This window comes from Patagioenas fasciata, chromosome 33 (assembly GCF_037038585.1).
Source record: "Patagioenas fasciata isolate bPatFas1 chromosome 33, bPatFas1.hap1, whole genome shotgun sequence".
Lineage (NCBI taxonomy): Eukaryota > Metazoa > Chordata > Aves > Columbiformes > Columbidae > Patagioenas > Patagioenas fasciata.
Window position 1 is genome coordinate 300,514 of NC_092552.1, and position 15,388 is coordinate 315,901.

At 70.8% G+C, this 15,388-nt stretch overlaps 1 protein-coding gene across 1 annotated transcript; it reads right to left on the bottom strand.

Moving 5' to 3' along the window:
* Window positions 1-1,445: 1,445 nt before the first annotated feature.
* On the bottom strand, window positions 1,446-15,126 carry CKM (creatine kinase, M-type). Its single transcript, XM_065859386.2, has 8 exons — window positions 14,969-15,126; window positions 12,805-13,004; window positions 11,346-11,500; window positions 7,595-7,727; window positions 6,261-6,432; window positions 4,479-4,602; window positions 2,850-3,039; window positions 1,446-1,768 (listed from the first exon to the last, which is right to left on the bottom strand). Exons 2-8 carry the CDS (start codon window positions 12,995-12,997, stop codon window positions 1,590-1,592), a joined length of 1,146 nt encoding a protein of 381 aa, XP_065715458.1. The 5' UTR covers window positions 12,998-13,004; window positions 14,969-15,126; the 3' UTR covers window positions 1,446-1,589.
* Window positions 15,127-15,388: the final 262 nt, after the last annotated feature.

Consider the following 15,388-nt stretch of genomic DNA (forward strand, 5'->3'; position numbering starts at 1 on the left):
GTGGTGAACTTGACCCCGGTGTCCCCCCTATGGTGAACTTGACCCTGGTGTCCCCTCGGGGCCATCAGCGCCTTTGGGGTCCCCCCCACGTGTCACCAGACCCGCGACCTTGGGGACATCGATGCCAAGACCTTGGGGACCCTCAGCTCCAGGACCTTGGGGACATTGGTGCCAAGACCTTGGGGACCCTCAGCTCCAGGACCTTGGGGACATCGATGCCAAGACCTTGGGGACCAACCAGCCTTGGGGACATCAGCTCTGGGACTTGAGGGACCACCAGCCTTGGGGACCCTGGGGACACCAGCTCGGGGACCCCCGGCTCCAGGACCTTGGGGACATGGGCTCTGGGACCTTGGTGTCCCCCAGCTTGGGGACCTTGGGGACGTCATTGGGGTCCCCCAGCTCCAGGATTCGGGGCTCAGTGTCACCTCCAGCCCCCCCCAGGTCCCCCAGCCCCCCCGTGGGCACTGTCCCCATGTCCCCAAGCCCTGGGACTGACGACCCCGGTGTCACCCCCCCCGTCCCCCCCTGTCCCCCCCCGGCACATTTTTAAGTTATTCCTGCCCCGGGCTGTACCCCGACCCCCCCAATAAACATAGGAAACCTGGTGGTGTCACCGGGACCCCCCCACTGTCACCGGAACCCCATAGTGTCACTGGGACCCCCCCCACTGTCACCGGAACCCCCCCAGTGTCACCAGAACCTCATAATGTCACTGGGATCCCCCCAGTGTCACTGGGACCCCATAGTGTCACCATGACCCCCCCCCCCACAGTGTCACCAGGGCCCACCCATAGTGTCTGTCACCGAGACCCCCCCAGTGTCACCAGGACCCCATAGTGTCACTGGGACCCCCCCAGTGTCACTAGAACCCCATAGTGTCACTGGGACCCCCCCAGTGTCACCAGGACCCTCCCAGTGTCACCAGAACCTCATAATGTCACTGGGATCCCCCCAGTGTCACCAGGACCCCATAGTGTCACTGGGACCCCCCCAGTGTCACTGGGACCCCCCCAGTGTCACCAGGACCCTCCCAGTGTCACCAGAACCTCATAATGTCACTGGGATCCCCCCAGTGTCACCGGGACCCCATAGTGTCACCATGACCCCCCCCAGTGTCACCAGGACCCCCCCATAGTGTCACCGAGACCCCCCCAGTGTCACCGGGACCCCCTGGCACTGGGACCAGCAGCATTGGGACCGGTCTTGGGGTGGGGGGGGGTCCCCAGTTGAAGGGGGGTGCCCAAGGGGGGTTCAAATGTGGGGGGGTGCCTGTGCCCCCCAATCCACCCCGGACGCCTGGGTCCACGGCAGGGGCCAGCAGCATTGAGACCGATCTGGGGGGGGAGCCCAAGTTGGGGGGGTCCCCAGTTGAGGGGGGATCCCGGGGGGGGTCCCAAAGTGGGGGTTGCCTGTGCCCCCCAAATCCAGCCCGGACGCCTGGGTTCACTGCAAGGACCAGCAGCGTTTATTGAGGCTGGTCCTGGGTGGGGGGTCCCCAGGCTTTTGGGGGACAATTCCCCAAGGGGGGTGTCCCCAGGGTGTGGGGTCCCCCAAGAGGGGGTGTCCCCAAGGGTGGGGGGTCCCCCCTATTTCTGGGCGGGCATCATGTCGTCGATGGGCTGGTTCTGCTCCAGCTTCTTCTCCATCTCCACCATGAGCTTCACCCCGTCCACCACCATCTGCACCTGCTCCACCTCCGAGAAGCCCAGCCGGTCGGCGTTGGAGATGTCGAACACGGCCCCCACGGCCGCCGTGTCCACCCCCCCTGGGACGGGGACACCGTCAGCACCCCGGGGAGCCCCACGGCACCCACAGAGCGCCCACGGCACCCACAGAGCACCCCATGGCATCCCAGAGCATCCTATGGTATCCCATGGCATCCCATAGCACCCACTGGCCGGTCGGCGTTGGAGATGTCGCACACGGCCCCCACGGCCGCCGTGTCCACCCCCCCCGTGACAGGGACACCGTCAGCACCCCGGGGAGCCCCACGGCACCCACAGAGCGCCCACGGCACCCACAGAGCACCCACAGAGCACCCCATGGCATCCCAGAGCATCCCAGAGCACCCACTGGCCGGTCGGCGTTGGAGGTGTCGCACACGGCCCCCACGGCCGCCGTGTCCACCCCCCCGTGACAGGGACACCGTCAGCACCCCGGGGAGCCCCACGGCACCCACAGAGCGCCCACGGCACCCACAGAGCACCCCACGGTGTCTTATAGCGCCCACAGAGCACCCTATAGCATCCTACAGCTTCTGGAGGTGCAGGTGGGTCAGCAGGTACTTGAACTTGGGGTGCTGGCTGAGCCCAAATCCCTGTCCCCCGATGTCCCCACGGCCCCACATCCCCACGATGTCCCCCAGTGTCCCCACGTCCCCCGATGTCCCCGCACCCACCGGTGCCGCGTTTCTGGAGGCACAGGCGGGTCAGGGTGTCCTTGAACTTGGGGTGCTGGCTGAGCCCAAATCCCTGTCCCCCAATGTCCCCACGGCCCCACATCCCCACGATGTCCCCCAGTGTCCCCACGTCCCCCGATGTCCCCGCACCCACCGGTGCCGCGTTTCTGGAGGCACAGGCGGGTCAGGGTGTCCTTGAACTTGGGGTGCTGGCTGAGCCCAAATCCCTCTCCCCATGTCTCCCTGTGTCCCATTTCCCCCCAATGTCCCCATGTCCCCCAGTGTCCCCATGTCCCCCAATGTCCCTATTTTCCCCCAATGTCCCGCAATGTCCCCATGTCTCCCGATGTGCCCCCAATGTCCCCATTTCCCCCCAATGTCCCCATGTCCCCCAATGTCCCCATGTCCCCCAGTGTGCCCCCAATGTCCCCGATGTCCCCGCACCCACCGGTGCCGCGTTTCTGGAGGCGCAGGCGCTTGAGGATCTCCTCGAACTTGGGGTGCTGGCTGAGCTTGGGCAGGCGCACGTGGACCCCCCCGCGCAGCCCCGTGCCCAGGTTGGACGGGCAGGTCAGGATGTAGCCCAGGTGCTCGGTCCACATGAACGGGTGCCCCGCCTTCTTGAAGATCTCCTCGATCTGCGGGGACACGGGGATGTTGGGGACATCGGGGGCAATGGGGACATTGGGGGTGTTGGGGTCAATGGGGACACTGGGGACATTGTGGGCATTGGGGTCAATGGGGACACTGGGGACACTGGGGGTGTTGGGGGCAATGGGGACACTGGGGACATTGGGACATTGCTCCTCATGTCCCCAACACCCTCCACATCCCCCTGTCTCCCCAAAGTCACCTGTGTCCCCAACACCCTCCATGTCCCCATGTCCCCCTGCATCCCCCAAGCCCCTTGTGTCCCCATGTCCCCCATGTCCCCAACACCTTCCATGTCCCCCTGTGTCCCCCAAGCCCCTCACAGCCCCATGTCCCCATGTGTCCCCCAAGCTCCTCATGTCCCCATGTCCCCCTGTGTCCCCCAAGCTCCTCATGTCCCCATGTCCCCCATGTCCCCAATGCCCTCAAACCCATGTCCCCAACACCCTCCATGTCCCCATGGCCCTCTGTGTCCCCCATGTCCCCAACACCCTCCACCTCCCCATATCCCCCTGTGTCCCCCAAGCCCCTCACGTCCCCATGTCCCCCAATGTCCCCCATGTCCCCAACACCCTCCATGTCCCCGCAATGTCCCCCATGTCCCCAACACCCTCCATGTCCCCCAATGTCCCCCATGTCCCCAACACCCTCCATGTCCCCATGTCCCTCTGTGTCCCCCAAACTTCTTGTGTCCCCATGTCCCCCATGCCCCCCATGTCCCCAATGCCCCCAGGCCCCTCAGGTCTCCAAGACCCTCCATGACCCCCATGTCCCCCAAACCCCTCACGTCCCCATGTCCCCCAATGTCCCCCATGTCCCCAACACCCTCCATGTCCCCCCAATGTCCCCCATGTCCCCAACACCCTCCATGTCCCCCAATGTCCCCCATGTCCCCAACACCCTCCATGTCCCCCCAATGTCCCCCATGTCCCCAACACCCTCCATGTCCCCATGTCCCTCTGTGTCCCCCAAACTTCTTGTGTCCCCATGTCCCCCATGCCCCTCATGTCCCCAATGCCCCCAAGCCCCTCAGGTCTCCACGACCCCCCATGACCCCCGTGTCCCCCAAACCCCTCACGTCCCCATGTCCCCCAATGTCCCCCATGTCCCCAACACCCTCCATGTCCCCCCAATGTCCCCCATGTCCCCAACACCCTCCATGTCCCCCCAATGTCCCCCATGTCCCCAACACCCTCCATGTCCCCCCAATGTCCCCCATGTCCCCAACACCCTCCATGTCCCCGCAATGTCCCCCATGTCCCCAACACCCTCCATGTCCCCATGTCCCTCTGTGTCCCCCAAACTTCTTGTGTCCCCATGTCCCCAATGCCCCCAAGCCCCTCATGTCTCCACGACCCCCCATGACCCCCGTGTCCCCCAAACCCCTCATGTCCCCCCAACATCCCCATGTCCCCGGTGTCCCCACCTTCTTGAGGCCGACGCAGAAGCGCCGGAACACCTCCTTCATGTTGCCGCCCTTCTCCATGGAGATGACGCGCAGGTGATCCTCCTCGTTCACCCACACCAGGAACGTCTTGTTGTCGTTGTGCCTGGGGGGGCAGCGTCACCCACCCCGCGGGACCCCACGGACCCCCGGGACACCCCCACAGGACAGCCCAGGGACCCCCACGGGAACCCCATGGGAACCCCCGGGACACCCCAGGACCCCCACAGACCCCAACAGGACCCCTATGGGAACCCCCGGGACACCCCAGGACCCCCACAGACCCCAACAGGACCCCTATGGGAACCCCCGGGACACCCCCAGGACCCCCACAGACCCCAACAGGACCCCTATGGGAACCCCCGGGACACCCCCAGGACCCCCACAGACCCCAACAGGACCCCTATGGGAACCCCCGGGACACCCCAGGACCCCCACAGACCCCCACAGGACCCCTATGGGAACCCCCGGGACACCCCCAGGACCCCCACAGACCCCACCAGGACCCCTATGGGAACCCCCGGGACACCCCAGGACCCCCACAGACCCCAACAGGACCCCTATGGGAACCCCCGGGACACCCCCAGGACCCCCACAGACCCCCACAGGACCCCATGGGAACCCCCAGGACACTCCCAGGACCCCTCGAGTACCCCCCTGGGAACCCCCAGGATCCCACACAGGACCCCCTGGGACCCCCTCAGGACCCCCTGGGACCCCCCAGGACACCCCAGAGACCTCCCGGGACCCCCCAGGACCCCCACGGGACCCCCCAGAAACCCCAGGACACCCCAGGACCCCCACAGACCCCCACAGGACCCCATGGGAACCCCCAGGACACTCCCAGGACCCCTCGAGTACCCCCCTGGGAACCCCCAGGATCCCACACAGGACCCCCTGGGACCCCCTCAGGACCCCCTGGGACCCCCCAGGACACCCCAGAGACCTCCCGGGACCCCCCAGGACCCCCACGGGACCCCCCAGAAACCCCAGGACACCCCAGGACCCCCACAGACCCCCACAGGACCCCACAGGACCCCCATGGGAACCCCCGGGACACTCCCAGGACCCCCCGAGTACCCCCCTGGGAACCCCCAGGATCCCACACAGGACCCCCTGGGACCCCCAGGACACCCCAGGGACCTCCCCAGGACCCCCACGGGACCCCCCAGGACACCCCAGGGACCCCCCCGGGACCCCCCAGGGACCCCGCCGGGATGTCCCCAATATCCCCACAAGTGGTTCCCTAACATCTTGGGGTCTCCAATACCCTTCTCATTGGGCCCCATTCTTGGGGTGTCCCCAACATCCTTCCCATTGGGCCCCTGTTCTTGGGGTACCCCCAACACTTGGGGGTCCCCAACACCCATTCCATTGGGTCCCTGTTCTTGGGGTGTCCCCAGTGCTTGGGTGTCCCCAGTACCCTTCCCATTGGGACCCCATTCTTGGGGTGTCCCAAACATCCTTCCCATTGGGCCCCTGTTATTGGGGTGTCCCCAACATCCTGCTCATTAGGACCCCATTCCTGGGGTGTCCCCAACATCCTTCCCATTGGCCCCCTGTTCTTGGGGTGTCCCCCACATCCCTCCCACTGTGCCCCATTCTTGGGGTGTCCCCAACACTTGGGGGGGGTCCCCCAACACCCATTCCATTGGGCCCCTGTTCTTGGGTTGTCCCCCACATCCCTCCCACTGTTCCCCATTCTGGGGGTGTCCCCACCACCCGGGTGTCCCCACCCCCTCCCCATCGCCCCCCGCTCCCCACCAGATGCCGCGCGCGTCGGGCCAATCGCGGGCCATGCCGGACGCCAGCAGCAGGGGGGACACGGGCTTGTCGAACAGGAAGTGGTCGTCGATGAGCTGCTGCTGCTCCTGCTCCGTCATGTTCTTCAGCGGGTAGTACCGGCCCTTGAACTCCCCCTCCAGGCTGTTCAGGGCTGCGGGGGGCGGGGTCAGCGCGGGACACGCCCACAGCCGCGCAGGACACGCCCACAGCGGCCCAGGCCCCGCCCGCATCCTGCAGACCGCGCCCACCGCCGCCCACGCCACACCCACAGCCATCAGGCACCGCCCACCGCCGCCCACGCCACACCCACAGCCATCAGGCCCCGCCCACCGCCGCCGACGCCACACCCACAGCCATCAGGCCCCGCCCACCGCCGCCCACGCCACACCCACAGCCATCAGGCCCCGCCCACCGCCGCCCACGCCACACCCACGGCCGCCCACGCCACACCCACAGCCATCAGGCCCCGCCCACAGCCGCCCATGCCACACCCACAGATCTCACCCGCAACCGTCAGGCCCCGCCCACCGCCGCACAGGCCCCGCCCACAACTATCAGACCACCCCCACAACCATCAAACCACACCCACGACCACGACCACGCCACACCCACAGCCGCCAGATCCCACCTGCAACATCAGACTCCGCCCACCACCGCACAGACCACGCCCACAACCATCAGACCACGCCCACAGCTGCCAAGGCCCCGCCCAACAATAACGAGGCCACACCCACATTGGGGCGGTCCCCTCGGGGAGTGGCCACCACCCTTTGGCCACGCCTACCCATCGCTGGACCACGCCCAGCAATAGCGAGGCCACACCCACCAATAACGAGGTCACACCCAGTTGCTAGGCCACGCCCACGAATAGGGAGGATCCTCCCAGAAAACGCCCCGCCCACCTGGGTCTCCAAGTGACACCCACCCTTGGCCACACCCACACAACCCTGGGCCACGCCCCCGCACAACTCACGCCTGCTTTTTCCGGCCACGCCCAAACCCCGCCCCACACACAATGGTGTGGCCACTTTTTCCCCTCCCACGCCCCAAAGCCACGCCCACCTCCACCCACACCCCGCCCTGTGTGGGGGCGTGGCCGCGCGGTTCTACTCCCCTCCCACCCGCACCAAACCACGCCCCCGTGCAAACCACGTCCCCGTGCAAACCACGCCCCCCTCATCCAAACCACGCCCCCCTCACCCCATCCAAACCACGACCACCCCGTCCAAACGACGCCCATCCAATCCAAACCATGACCACCCCGTCCAAACCACGCCCCCCGGAGCCCCGCCCCGCGAAGCCCCGCCCCTCACCGTTGACGGACAGCTTCTCGATGGCGCGGCGCTCCCCCCGGCTGCAGTGGGGGGGCAGGGAATAGCCCTTGATGCTCCGGCCCGTGCGCACGCGGCTGCTCAGCACGTACTTGGGGTCCAGGTCCTCCCCCCCCTGAACCCCCAGAAAACGTCAGAGGGGACCCAGGCGTCCGGGAGACAGAGACAACCCGCCCAAAGCCCCGCCCACCCAGCTCAAAAGGGACCCAGGCGTCCGGGCGCCCCAATCCCCCCCATTATCCCACCACTATGTCCCCATGGCCCTGGAGGGACCCAGGCGTCCGGCCGCCCCCTCCCCACCCCAGGAGGGACCCAGGCGTCCGGCCGCCCCTTCCCCACCCCAGGAGGGACCCAGGCGTCCGGGCGCCCCCTCCCCATCCCAGGAGGGACCCAGGCGTCCGGCCGCCCCCTCCCCACCCCAGGAGGGACCCAGGCGTCCGGGCGCCCCCTCCCCACCCCAGGAGGGACCCAGGCGTCCGGCCGCCCCCTCCCCATCCCAGGAGGGACCCAGGCGTCCGGCCGCCCCCTCCCCACCCCAGGAGGGACCCAGGCGTCCGGCCGCCCCCTTCCCACCCCAGGAGGGACCCAGGCGTCCGGCCGCCCCCTCCCCATCCCAGGAGGGACCCAGGCGTCCGGCCGCCCCCTCCCCATCCCAGGAGGGACCCAGGCGTCCGGCCGCCCCCTCCCCACCCCAGGAGGGACCCAGGCGTTCGGCCGCCCCCTCCCCACCCCAGGAGGGACCCAGGCGTCCGGCCGCCCCCTCCCCACCCCAGGAGGGACCCAGGCGTCCGGGCGCCCCCTCCCCACCCCAGGAGGGACCCAGGCGTCCGGGCGCCCTCTCCCCATCCCAGGAGGGACCCAGGCGTCCGGGCGCCCCCTCCCCATCCCAGGAGGGACCCAGGCGTCCGGCCGCCCCCTCCCCACCCCAGGAGGGACCCAGGCGTCCGGCCGCCCCCTCCCCATCCCAGGAGGGACCCAGGCGTCCGGCCGCCCCCTCCCCACCCCAGGAGGGACCCAGGCGTCCGGCCGCCCCCTCCCCATCCCAGGAGGGACCCAGGCGTCCGGGCGCCCCCTCCCCATCCCAGGAGGGACCCAGGCGTCCGGCCGCCCCCTCCCCACCCCAGGAGGGACCCAGGCGTCCGGCCGCCCTCTCCCCATCCCAGGAGGGACCCAGGCGTCCGGGCGCCCCCTCCCCATCCCAGGAGGGACCCAGGCGTCCTTGCGCCCCCTCCCCACCCCAGGAGGGACCCAGGCGTCCGGCCGCCCCCTCCCCACCCCAGGAGGGACCCGGGCGTCCGGCCGCCCCCTCCCCACCCCAGGAGGGACCCAGGCGTCCGGGCGCCCCCTCCCCACCCCAGGAGGGACCCGGGCGTCCGGCCGCCCCCTCCCCACCCCAGGAGGGACCCAGGCGTCCGGGCGCCCCCTCCCCACCCCAGGAGGGACCCAGGCGTCCGGGCGCCCTCTCCCCATCCCAGGAGGGACCCAGGCGTCCGGCCGCCCCCTCCCCACCCCAGGAGGGACCCAGGCGTCCGGGCGCCCCCTCCCCACCCCAGGAGGGACCCAGGCGTCCGGGCGCCCCCTCCCCACCCCAGGAGGGACCCAGGCGTCCGGGCGCCCCCTCCCCACCCCAGGAGGGACCCGGGCGTCCGGCCGCCCCCTCCCCACCCCAGGAGGGACCCAGGCGTCCAGCCACCCCTTCCCAGGAGGGACCCAGGCGTCCGGACGCCCTCTCTCCATCCCAGGGGGACCCAGGCGTCCGGCCACCCCCTCCCCACCCCAGGAGGGACCCAGGCGTCCGGCTGCCCCCTCCCCACCCCAGGAGGGACCCAGGCGTCCGGGCGCCCCCTCCCCACCCCAGGAGGGACCCAGGCGTCCGGGCGCCCTCTCCCCATCCCAGGAGGGACCCAGGCGTCCGGGCGCCCCCTCCCCATCCCAGGAGGGACCCAGGCGTCCGGCCGCCCCCTCCCCACCCCAGGAGGGACCCAGGCGTCCGGGCGCCCCCTCCCCACCCCAGGAGGGACCCAGGCGTCCGGGCGCCCCCTCCCCACCCCAGGAGGGACCCAGGCGTCCGGCTGCCCCCTCCCCATCCCAGGAGGGACCCAGGCGTCCGGGCGCCCCCTCCCCATCCCAGGAGGGACCCAGGCGTCCGGGCGCCCCCTCCCCACCCCAGGAGGGACCCAGGCATCCGGGTGCCCCCTCCCCACCCCAGGAGGGACCCAGGGGTCCGGGCGCCCCCTCCCCACCCCAGGAGGGACCCAGGCGTCCGGCCGCCCCCTCCCCATCCCAGGAGGGACCCAGGCGTCCGGCCGCCCCCTCCCCACCCCAGGAGGGACCCAGGCGTCCGGCCGCCCCCTCCCCACCCCAGGAGGGACCCAGGCGTCCGGCCGCCCCCTCCCCACCCCAGGAGGGACCCAGGCGTCCGGCCGCCCCCTCCCCATCCCAGGAGGGACCCAGGCGTCCGGCCGCCCCCTCCCCACCCCAGGAGGGACCCAGGCGTCCGGCCGCCCCCTCCCCATCCCAGGAGGGACCCAGGCGTCCGGCCGCCCCCTCCCCATCCCAGGAGGGACCCAGGCGTCCTTGCGCCCCCTCCCCACCCCAGGAGGGACCCAGGCGTCCGGCCGCCCTCTCCCCATCCCAGGAGGGACCCAGGCGTCCGGGCGCCCCCTCCCCACCCCAGGAGGGACCCAGGCGTCCGGCCGCCCCCTCCCCACCCCAGGAGGGACCCAGGCGTCCGGCCGCCCCCTCCCCACCCCAGGAGGGACCCAGGCGTCCGGGCGCCCCCTCCCCACCCCAGGAGGGACCCAGGCGTCCGGCTGCCCCCTCCCCAGCCCAGGAGGGACCCAGGCGTCCGGGCGCCCCCTCCCCACCCCAGGAGGGACCCAGGCGTCCGGCTGCCCCCTCCCCATCCCAGGAGGGACCCAGGCGTCCGGGCGCCCCCTCCCCATCCCAGGAGGGACCCAGGCGTCCGGGCGCCCCCTCCCCACCCCAGGAGGGACCCAGGCGTCCGGGTGCCCCCTCCCCACCCCAGGAGGGACCCAGGGGTCCGGGCGCCCCCTCCCCACCCCAGGAGGGACCCAGGCGTCCGGCCGCCCCCTCCCCATCCCAGGAGGGACCCAGGCGTCCGGCCGCCCCCTCCCCACCCCAGGAGGGACCCAGGCGTCCGGCCGCCCCCTCCCCACCCCAGGAGGGACCCAGGCGTCCGGCCGCCCCCTCCCCACCCCAGGAGGGACCCAGGCGTCCGGCCGCCCCCTCCCCATCCCAGGAGGGACCCAGGCGTCCGGCCGCCCCCTCCCCACCCCAGGAGGGACCCAGGCGTCCGGCCGCCCCCTCCCCATCCCAGGAGGGACCCAGGCGTCCGGCCGCCCCCTCCCCATCCCAGGAGGGACCCAGGCGTCCTTGCGCCCCCTCCCCACCCCAGGAGGGACCCAGGCGTCCGGCCGCCCTCTCCCCATCCCAGGAGGGACCCAGGCGTCCGGGCGCCCCCTCCCCACCCCAGGAGGGACCCAGGCGTCCGGCCGCCCCCTCCCCACCCCAGGAGGGACCCAGGCGTCCGGCCGCCCCCTCCCCACCCCAGGAGGGACCCAGGCGTCCGGGCGCCCCCTCCCCACCCCAGGAGGGACCCAGGCGTCCGGCTGCCCCCTCCCCAGCCCAGGAGGGACCCAGGCGTCCGGGCGCCCCCTCCCCACCCCAGGAGGGACCCAGGCGTCCGGGCGCCCCCTCCCCAGCCCAGGACCTTGAGGTTCTCGTGGTTCAGGTCGGTCTTGTGCTTGTCGCTGGGTTTGTAGCCGCCGTGCCGGTCCTGGATCACGGGGTCGAACAGATCCTTGAACACCTCGTACGACTCCTCGTCCCCGGCCACGCAGCCCACGGTCATGATGAACGGGTGACCTGCGGGACACGGCGGCGTTGGGGACCCCCTGTGGCTTTTGGGGTCCCCCCGGGGGTTTTGGGGTTCCCCCCCGGGGGTTTTGGGGTTCCCGGTCACCCTGTGGACCTCCTGAGTGTTTTGGGCGCCCTGGTCACCCTGTGGACCCCGTGGGCACCTTGGGGACCCCGTGGGCACCCCGTGGGCGTCTTGGGGACCCCGTGTGGGTTTTGGGGACCCCCGGTCACCCTGGGAACCCCCTGGGGGTTTAGGGATCCCCTGGGGGGTTTGGGGTCCTCGTGTGGGTTTTGGGGACCCCCCCCCGGGGGTTTTGGGGTCCCTGGTCACCCTGTGGACCTCCTGAGGGTTTTGGGCGCCCTGGTCACCCTGTGGACCCCGTGGGCACCTTGGGGACCTCGTGGGCACCCCGTGGGCGTCTTGGGGATCCCGTGTGGGTTTTGGGGACCCCCGGTCACCCTGGGAACCCCCTGGGGTTTTAGGGATCCCCTGGGGGGTTTGGGGTCCTCGTGTGGGTTTTGGGACCCCCCCCCGGGGGTTTTGGGGCCCCCGGTCACCCTGTGGACCCCATGGGCACTTTGGGGATCCACTGGGCACCTTGGGGACCCCCCGGGGACATTGGGGACCTCCCGGGGCTTTTGGGGACCCCTCAGGGTTTTTGGGGACCTCGTGTGGGTTTTAGGGACCCTCGGTCACCCTGGGAACCCCCTAGGGGTTTAGGGATCCCCTGGGGGGTTTGGGGTCCCCGTGTGGGTTTTGGGGTCCCCGTGTGGATTTTGGGAACTCCCCCGGGGGTTTTGAGCCCCCCCGGTCACCCTGTGAACCCCGTGGGCACCTTGGGGACCCCCCGGGGCTTTTGGGGACCCCGTGTGGGTTTTGGGGAGCCCCGGTCACCCTGCGAACCCCCTGGGGGTTTTGGGGACCCCGTGTGGCCTCTGGGGACCCTATGGGTGCCTTGGGGACCCCCATGTGGGTTCTGGGGACCCCATGGGTGCCCTTGGGACCCTGTGGTTACTCTGAGGAGCCTATGGGTGCCTTGGGGACCCCATGTGGGTTCTGGGGAGCCTATGGGTGCCTTGGGGACCCTGTGGTTGCTCTGGGGAGCCTATGGGTGCCTTGGGGACCCTGTGGTTGCTCTGGGGACCCCATGGGTGCCTTGGGGACCCTGTGGTTGCTCTGCAGAGCCTATGGGTGCCTTGGGAACTCTGTGGGTGCTCTGGGGATCCTATGGGTGCCTTGGGGACCCCGTGTGGGTTTCGGGGACCCCGTGCGGGGTTTGGGGAGCCGGTGGGGGTTCCGGGTGACCCACCGGGGTTGTCAACGCCGGTCTGGATGACGTCGTCCAGGGTGAAGCCGCTGGGGGTCTCCTTGTCGCGCAGGCGCTTGTAGAGCTCGGGGGTCAGCACCTTGGCCATGTGGTTGTTGTGCTTGGACAGGTCCGGGAACTCCTCCTCGGCCGAGAACTTGAGCTTGTACTTGTTGTGGGTGTTGCTGAACGGCATCGTGGGGCTGCGGGGACATGGGGACATCGTGGGGACATGGGGACATCATGGGGACATCGTGGGGACATGGGGAGATCATGGGGACATCATGGGGACATGGGGGCGTGGTGGGGGACATGGGGACATTGGGACATGGTGGGGACATGGTGGGGGACATGGGGACAGGACACCAGACATGGGGACATGGGGACATGGTGTGGGACACGGGGACATTGGGACATGGTGGGGACATGGTGGGGGACATGGGGACAGGACACCAGACATGGGGACTTGGGGACATGGGGACAGGACACCAGACATGGGGACATGGGGACATCATGGGGACATCATGGGGACATGGGGACATGGTGTGGGACATGGGGACAGGACACCAGACATGGGGACATGGGGACATAGTGTGGGACACGGGGACATTGGGACATGGTGGGGACATGGTGGGGGACATGGGGACAGGACACCAGACATGGGGACATGGGGACATGGTGGGGGACATGGGGACAGGACACCAGACATGGGGACTTGACTTGGGGACATGGTGGGGGACATGGGGACAGGACACCAGACATGGGGACATGGGGACATGGGGACAGGACACCAGACATGGGGACATGGGGACATGGTGTGGGACATGGGGACACGGGGACACTGGGACATCGTGGGGACATGGGGACACGGCATGGTGGGGGCTGCAGGGACATGGGGACATAGGGACAGGACACCAGACATGGGAACATGGGGATGTGGGACACGGGGACATGGGACAGGGGGACACGGCATGGTGGGGGCTCTGGGGACACGACGGGGACATTGGGGCATGGTGTGGGACAGGGGGACAGGACACCAGACATGGGGACACAGCATGGGGACAGGGGACAGGGCTTGGGGACATGGCACCAGGGACATGGCAGAGGTGACACGGCCCCTGGCATGGCCGCGGGGACAGAGGGACACAGGGGACACGGCCATAGGGACAGAAGGACACAGGGGACACAGCCGTGGGGACATGGGGACACAGGGGACACGGCCCTGGCACGGCCATTGGGTCGCAGGGAACGCGGCCGGGGCGGGGCGGCACTAGGACCCCGGCGGGGCGCGGTCAGAGGGGGCGTGTCGTGTGGGCGGGGCCGCACCGGGGCGGCGGGCGGGGCCAGGCCGAGGGGCGGGGCCGTGGGCGGGCCCAGTCGGTGGGCGGGGCCAGCCCGGGCCGGTCCTTGTTTGGCCGGGATGGGACCGGGACTATAAATAGCGCGGGGGGGCCGGACCGACCCCCGCCCCCCCGGGGTCCGAAGGGTCCGGCCCGGGCCCGGTTCGACCGGGGGGTCCCAGTTTGTCCCCGGGAGGGTCGGGTCCCCTCTCCGGGTGCGCCCGGGGGGTCCGTCCCGGCGGGGTCGGGTCCCGGGGGGGAGGGTCCCCGTAGATCTCGGTGGGTCCCGGTGGCTCCGGGGGTCTCCCGGTGGGAGGTCCCGGTGGGTCCGGCGGCTCCCGGGGGGGAGGGTCCCGGTGGCTCCGAATGGGGGTTCCCGGGAGGTTCCCGGTGGCTCCCGGGGGGGACCCCGGTGGGTCCCGGTTGCTCCCAGGGGGGTCCCGGTGGCTCCAAGTGGGGGTTCCCGGTGGCTTCGGGGGGAGTCCCGGGGGGAGGTCCCGGTGGCTCCCGGGTGGGGGTCCCGGGGGGAGGTCCCGGGGGGGGTTCCCGGTGGCTCCCGGGGGGGTTCCCGGTGGCTCCCGGGGGTGCCCCGGTAGGTCCCGGTTGCTCCCAGGGGGGTCCCAGTGATTCCCAGGGAGGGTCCCGGTGGCTCCGAATGGGGGTCCCGGTGTGTCCGGTGGCTCGGGGATGGAGGTCCCGGTTGCTACCAGTGGGGTCCCGGTGGCTCCGGGGTGGGGAGGTCCCGATGGATCCCGGGGGGTGTCCCGGGTGTCCCGGTGGCTCGGGGCGGGGGGTCCCGGGGGGGCCCCGGGGGGGTCCCGCGTTACCTTGCTCGGGCGGCTCGGGTCGGGTCGGGTCGGGTCGGGTCGGGTCTGGCCGGTACCGGCGGGACAGGCGGGCGGGGAGCGGGGTCGCTCAGCCGCTTTTATCCCCCCCCCCAGGGGGTCCCGGGGGGGGGCTCCGAACCGGGCGGCTCCTCCCGCAGCCTCCCCGGGCCCCGGGGGGACCCTCGGGCACCCCCAGCGCGGGAGCCGCCCCCTCGGTGTCGGGTGGCCGGTGGGCGCCCGGCCCAGCACCTGCGGCCCCCCCGGGGCACCGGGACCCCTCCGGGCTCCAACCGCGCACCCCGGGGCACCGGGACCCCTCACACTGACCCCCGTTCCACCGGGCACCCCCATAGCGCACGGGGAGGGGCGCAAAGGGGGCGCGAATGGTGCCCCCCCCCCCCCCCCCCCGCTCCATTCCCG